The following is a 7,019-nucleotide window of genomic DNA, read 5'->3' on the forward strand; positions in this document are numbered from 1 at the left end:
GAATGTTCTCTTTCCCCACAATTCTTGGTCCATCCTTGGCTTGTCCCCTCTCTCTGGAAGCTCCTTGGGGCACAGACCTTGTGTTCTTGAAGTCTTGCGAAACTGGGCGTATGTGTGCATATGTATGTGATTAGAACATTCTTTACCCCAGGCCAAAAGTCCCTTGCAGATATGTTTCCCTTTCCTTTTCCATTCTCTTTTGGGCCCTCTTCCACATCTGAGCATTGGCAGATATACTTTTTCTGAACAAAGGGATATATTTTTCGTTTAGGCGTTTAATTGGACACATCAAAATATCTGAAGGGCTGCACATGGTCTGAGAAATGAATCTGCTGCCACTTTTCGGGAGCCTGAAGATCTTGGCTTGAGAGATTAGAATGACCCTGTTTTTAATCTATGAAATCCTAAGAAAGTGCTGCACAGGCCTATCTCTGACCCTGTTGCCTTCCTCTCTCTCTCCCTCTTTCTCTCTGTTGTCAGGTTGTTGCTGAAACCCTGGTGAGTGCCTGCCATTTTTGTTGTTTGACACTTTATTCAGGACTCATGGGGTGGACTCACACAACAGTGCCTTCCAAATCACAGGGAGGTTTTTTAGAGTGACCACTTGTGCACTGTCAAAAATGAGGACGTGACTTCGCACAAAATGTGCATTTGGTAATTTATATGTACATATAGCTGCAAAATTGCTGAAGATTTAAATAGAAGTGCAATACATCTTGCCATAGTGGGAAGACTGTGGCCAGGTGAGCTTTGTGCAGACTCACATTGCTGGGCAGCTGCTAACGGCTAATGGGCAGCTTCAAGGCTCCTCCTGCTTTCCTTTTTTGGGCTCTCTACCTTTTAAAGTAGGCTTTAAAACAGCTCTTAAAACAGCAAACTGTCCTTTGACAGCCCTTCAAAGGGAGGAATGTCTTCTGCTTAGAGTTGGGCACATGACCATTCAGAGGTTTGCCAAACCCATCTTAGCCCATATCTCACTGGCTGTTGGGCCTGCCCTACTGCCTGTATTCATCTGGCTCTCCAACCAAAGATAACCCGAAAATATTCCCTTACAGTCATGGGGGAGGATAAATTACAAAAAAATCTACTCTTGGCTTGTTTAGGCCTTACTTCTTGCCTGCAAAACTGGGAAGGCAAGGGAGGGGGAATGCTTCTTAAAGTAACCAGGGAGGAGAGAATGTCAAAAGTTTGCATAATAACTAATTAACTGCACAGGGAGGACAATTAAAAGCAATTGGGGGAATTGTTAGTGACCTGCTAAGTGTTCCAAAACATAAGAGTGCCATTAGATGTGCTGTACATTTCTCACTACATATAAGCACATGGGAAGATGAATTGTCATTGCATTGTTGCATGTATTTATTGTCAAAAGGCAGTTTCACGCAACCTTTTTTGGTGTTTGGGAAGAAATGGTTGCTATTTCTGTGTGTTAATGTCCCACAGGTGACAATGCAAAATATGACCTCCTTTTTTACCTGTTGTGGCAAAATTTCAAAAAACCAGCTGAGTTGTCCGTTTAGGGGTAGGAAAAGATGTTAGAGTTACCTATAGCCTTGAGGTGTTCATAAGCTTCTCGAGGGTGAGGGGTGTCTTCTGTTATAGACCCATTAGGCCAGGAGTGGGGAACTGGATCTGTCTGGCTTGCCACATCTCCCTCACCATCACAGGCCAAGTTTGACAAGTCAGTCACCTGACATCATTGCCCCATGTGGGCAAAGGCACATTGCTTTGCAAACCCCCAACAAAAAGTGGATTGTCAAGGCTTGCAAAGTGCCCTGCATGAAACTTTTCAGGTATTCCGATCAACTACAGTCCCCCTTTTAGCCCACCTGCATCTTTTTACCTGCCCCACACTTGATGTCCTATATTTGCGTAGGGCCAATATGTGGCTTAACCAAAACAGCCTTGCAGGCCAAATGGAGAGGCCTGTCAGAGCCCTAATGATTAGGGAGTGTCTCTCAGTTACAGTCACATGGGACCTTTTTGAGCCTGATGGTGATCTCTCACTGGATCAGCTCAAATGGCAATATGTTTAGTACACTTGGAGAGAGAATCCTACTTGGGCAGACTTCTACTTGTTGCCAGCCTTCTCATAATAGTCACAGAAGATTTTGCTGAGCTGCTTTCACAATCTTTGCTGCCATATTAATGGAGGAATACATAGCAACCTTCTTACAGGAATGCACTAGTATATAGGCTCTCAGGAATCAAAAGGGAAATATTTCACTAGCCTGTATCTTTTGCTGTTCTTCCCCATCCCTTCAATCTTCTTTGGTTTCGCAGAAATTGTCTGATGTTTCCGGTGATGATTCGACATCTCTGGAGACACGCTTCATGACCGTCTTGTGTACGCAGAGCTACCCCCAGCTCCGGAGAGGTAAATAGGGAGGGAATGGTGTGTTTGTTGAATGTTGTGGAGCCTGTGCCTAGATGCAGACTCATTGACCTGACCTTTCTCCGGCCGTGTTGTTGTAGTTTGGAAAAGGGCAACTATTACCTCCTCAGGGGCTTTGAAGGAAAGAGGCTGCTGATGCAATTGTTGTGCTACAAAAAAAAAAAAAAGAAATTCTCCTTTAGCTCAAGAACACCTGCTCCTCTGATGGAATTCAGGGTTAGGAGGTTTGTTTCACCAACTGTACTTTTCTGTAGAACATCTTGATATTTGATACTTCCCTGTGGCAGCACCTAATCACCCTTGAACATACTTGACCTTGCCTAACACACTGTAGAAGCGGACTAAGGGCATAGCAGTTTTATGACCCTGCTGTGGCCAGTCCCATTGCTGACTGAGGACAGTTGGCTAGTTCCCTAGCTTAGCTTTTAGGTCATTCCAAAGCCGTAGAGGGTTCTAATTTCTTATTCTCTACCTTCGATCCTTGTAGTCTTTCAGGAGTTTGTTAAGATGACGAACCATGACGTGGCACATGCCATCAACAAGCGGATGTCTGGAGATGTGCGCGACGTCTTTTTAGCCATTGGTGAGTGTCTCTTGCACGGGCGTAAAAAAAAAGAGGCTTGTGCTTTCCTTGCACATCGAGTGTGGACTTCAGCAAACCTTGCGCTGCCGAACTTGCTCTTGCAACTAGTCCACCTCAACATTATTTTTATAATATTCCTGAGATGAAGCAAGCTGACCTTAGTTAAATTTCCTGCTGTATTCCACTTGCAAAAAATGTGGGGTGGTAATTGTAATTTTATGTTGTAAACTGCCCTGAGATCTATCGGTATGAGGCAGTATACAAATTTAATAAATAAAAATAATAAAAATAAAGTATTTCACAGAATTCAGCTATTCTGGTGAATGGTATTAATGTCTAAGAGAGGCTATATGGGTGACTTGTTATGTATCCAGTGGGGACTGTTGAGGAAGGAGTGGTAGGTGGGATGCCTCCTAACCAGCTGAAATCTTACATTGGCGCACTATGCACCTTTCCCAACATTTGTCTGCATGTTTTCAGCCTTTTTTTGTACAACTTTGAGAGCTAGAAACTTGCTCTTGGAGATTGCTGTGCAGATTTCAAACACCTTCGGCTGAGACTTGGCTGTTAGATAGAATCAATGAATAGGATCTCACTGACACCGTAACCCTTGGCATGGCTCAGCAGTATGTCATATAGGTCTTAGAGGCTTCAAGCACTATCTCTCTTTATCAGTGACTTTCTGCTTGGTTGCAGTATATTGATTCCCTCAGGCTGGCTGACCTGCCTGCAATCTTGTTCTCCTGAACAGACTTTTAAAAATGTACCTTCACCAAGACTAACAGGAAATGGCCGCCACCCACTGCGAGCTTTGCCACCACTGAGCTCGAATGTGGCTTCTTCAATGGCTGCTTCTCTAGTCATCTTGTAGCATGTCAGTGGGCCTGTTGAATTCACTGCAGACCCAGAGATCCCCTCCAGTGGTGTCCAGAGAAGGACTCTGGATAGACAAGAAGCCTGGAGAACAGCCAAGAGAAGCAACACCTGCTGGACGCATTGCCCCTTGCTGCATAGTTAAAACATTTTGCAACATCCTTGCACACTTAAATTTTGCAATTCCCTCGCAGAACAGGAAGTGGCTACCCAACCATCCATATGGCTTTCCTCCTACTGCAAACAACAGAATCATGTGCAGTTTTTCAAAAAATATCTATGGTTTTTTTCTTTGATGGAGATGAGGCAATCACACTATACATTTAGAGCCCTCTGCTTGCAAACCTGGGCTCTAGAAACCTACATCCATCTGTGATTGACCCAGACAGCAAACATGAACCATTTCTCCCACCCTGTCAACCAAATTTGGACATACAATACAGTAATTGGTGGGGTGCTTTCCAAGAGCTGTCTTTTCCTCCCCACTCCTTTCTTTCTACACACAAACTAAAAATGCAACCTGAGACAACATAGCTCTTTAAAAACATGGGTGTGGGGGTTGACTGAGATGGGGCTTCCTGTTCAATGTTTTCATGTTGCACTGCTCTTTCTTTCAAGTGCGGAGTGTCAAGAACAAGCAAGCTTTCTTTGCCGACAAGCTGTACAAGTCCATGAAGGTAAAAACTACACTCCATTTGCTGTTTTGACTCTCACCAGGGAAGGGAAGGCTAGATCAGTAGCTTTTTAATTACGATAATCATCATCTGATTGCAAAGTAGGAGCTTGGGGTGGTTTCCTGAACAGGTCTGCATTTGAGAAGGCCAGGGATGGCTAATTCCTGCTTGTGATTCACTGAAACAACCAGGAGGCCCCTTCAGCAAATAGTGTGTGAAGGGAGTCGATTTGGAGAATTTGTCAGTGAAACAGATGCAGCAATGAGAGGCACAGTGCTCAAGGCTTGCATCGTTCTACCATTTCAAATATAGAGCTTTGCTCTAAAGAGGTTGAGTGGGGTGGCAGCAACAACTGAGTGAACCAGCTACCTGGTATGTGCCCAGCACCAGGTCATCTCTCAGTGCTGATGTGCATTAGCAGAACAGATCATGAAGCTCCCATTCTACCATCTGCCAAGTATCACTGTAAACAAAAGCACTCTACCTCTGGTTGATAGAGCTTGTTGCCACCTTTTCAAAATATTTTGCTGATAGCAATGTGCGGGAAAGTCCCCTCACTTCCTGCCCTTGCTCTCTCTTTAAAAAAATAAATAAATTCTCACTGGTTTTTTGATCTCCCAAGGGTGCTGGCACAGACGACCGAACTCTTATCAGGATTATTGTCTCAAGGAGTGAAATTGATCTGCTCAACATCCGGCGTGAATTTTGGGATATTTATGACAAATCTCTCTATCACATGATCGAGGTAATAAGAGGTTCTGGCTTTTGCCAGCACAAATGTGCCTGTTTGTGTGCAGTGAGCTGTGCTGACCTTTATGATTTGTTTCATGTACATCTTTGACTGGTTGTACTCACAGCAGCCTGTTCATACCAGGTGAATGTTCCACCCAAGCATAGGTGGCAAAAAGAATGTGCAGTCATAGTAAGACTACTTCACACCATTAGAATTTCCTCCATAGAGATGTGTCTTCCTGTAAGAACAACCGTAGACTAAAATTTGACGTGTATGGGCATATGTGCTTTACCACGATATCATCTAATCAGACAGCTGCTATGAGTAGCAGGTGCCTGATCAATGTACTTGTACACTTCCAAAATTACCTGGGCTTTTTCCTAGACAGAGAATGAGCAAAACTGTAACCTTCAAAAGCAGCCCTTCAGATTTCTTTGAAGAAAAACTCATCAGCAAACAATATTAAGGAGATGCTAAAGGAAATATAACATCCACATTAAGAAATGATATCATTTTATGCTATCTTAATAGTTACAGCTTATGCTAAAGAATCCTAGTCGTTTGAGGGTTCTCTGGCACAAAGTAATGATAGTTAAATCCACTTAAAGGCTGCAGTGTAGATACATCGAAATACACATGTTGGCATTGCCTTAAAAAGATCATTTTTAAGTTTCTTTATCCTCCGATTTACCAGTGAGGCTGATCACTTGTAAGCATTTCTAGTTTTCATTTTGTCTTCTTTTCTTCTTGCAGAAGGACACCTCTGGAGATTACCGCAAAGCCTTGCTAGCCATTTGTGGGGAAGAAAAGTAACCAGCAGGTGACTCTTGTGGAAGCTCGTCCTCATGTCTGTGCCGGCGTCACTCACATATGTGTAGCCTAGATATATCACTGTTGCTTTTAGAAGCATCAGGGGATGTTTTGGATCCACTGAGAAGATTCACATTGGCTGGGAGGGGGGGAAGAAATTGCAGAAGAGCTTAACACTGCAAACAACAAAGACCACGGGGATTGCTCAGTCCAATGGGTGGGGGAGTTGTCTAAACTGGTGCAAAACTAAGTAATGTACACAAGTCCAATGAAGTAGCACTGTTGTAGGTATTTTAAACCAAAGAAATAAAATGTTACACGTTGCTGGCCACCGGAAGGCTCTGGTCTGCTTTTTCCCTCTTCTGTTGTTAAGAAAAGAACATGTAAACAAGAGACACTGATTCTCAGTAAGGTGCTGGGCATGCAAAAAGCTCTCACTCACATAGTTCCCATGTAGCAGTTCACAACTGTGTAGTCACAAGTGGTGACCCTCTCTTGAGTTAGGCAGCTGCCTGACACAACACAAAATGAATGATATTTGGGGTCTAGTTTCCTTACACTGGACTTCAGAGAAACTTGAAGGCAATATGGCTCTTCTCTGCTTTTGAGTCTCCAAAGCTTAGTGTGACAGAGGTGAGACCTGACCTGTCTCCTAAGCCTGGAGAAAAGAAGAGCTCCGCCCCCATCAGCTTACAGTGAGCCAGTTTGTATGTTTCAGTTTCTCGTTTTTTCATTCTTTCTCCACATTTCCACGTCGCTTTTTAAAAAAAATTACAAAAGTCCTCATGAAAATTCATCAGCAACTTTGTGAGAATTAAGAAGACAATTATTATTGTTATTTTTAGTGCCTCTCCAGTTAGATTCTGTGTGTCAAGGTAGGGCCAGGGAATAATAGTGACAGACCCTCACAGAATTGTCGTCATAAATAAGAACTGTATATTTTACATACCC

The 7,019-nt window shown here is 43.4% G+C and overlaps 1 protein-coding gene across 1 annotated transcript; it reads left to right on the forward strand.

Moving 5' to 3' along the window:
- The first annotated feature begins 369 nt into the window (after positions 1 to 369).
- Positions 370 to 6,399, forward strand: LOC310669718 (annexin A6-like). Its single transcript, XM_083424170.1, has 6 exons — positions 370 to 498; positions 2,284 to 2,377; positions 2,883 to 2,978; positions 4,470 to 4,528; positions 5,148 to 5,270; positions 6,012 to 6,399. Exons 2-6 carry the CDS (start codon positions 2,335 to 2,337, stop codon positions 6,069 to 6,071), a joined length of 381 nt encoding a protein of 126 aa, XP_083280296.1. The 5' UTR covers positions 370 to 498; positions 2,284 to 2,334; the 3' UTR covers positions 6,072 to 6,399.
- The last annotated feature ends 620 nt before the right edge of the window (positions 6,400 to 7,019 follow it).

The sequence above is a fragment of the Podarcis tiliguerta genome, assembly GCF_965153285.1.
Source record: "Podarcis tiliguerta genome assembly, chromosome: 2".
Taxonomy (NCBI): Eukaryota; Metazoa; Chordata; class Lepidosauria; order Squamata; family Lacertidae; genus Podarcis; species Podarcis tiliguerta.

Bases quoted from the DNA above. Each gene is read 5' to 3' on its own strand.
- LOC310669718 (XM_083424170.1), top strand. From the start codon at position 2,335: ATGACCGTCTTGTGTACGCAGAGCTACCCCCAGCTCCGGAGAG. The intron at 2,979-4,469 runs GTGAGTGTCTCT...CTTTCTTTCAAG, and splicing joins CGACGTCTTTTTAGCCATTG to TGCGGAGTGTCAAGAACAAG. The intron at 5,271-6,011 runs GTAATAAGAGGT...TTCTTCTTGCAG, and splicing joins CTCTCTATCACATGATCGAG to AAGGACACCTCTGGAGATTA.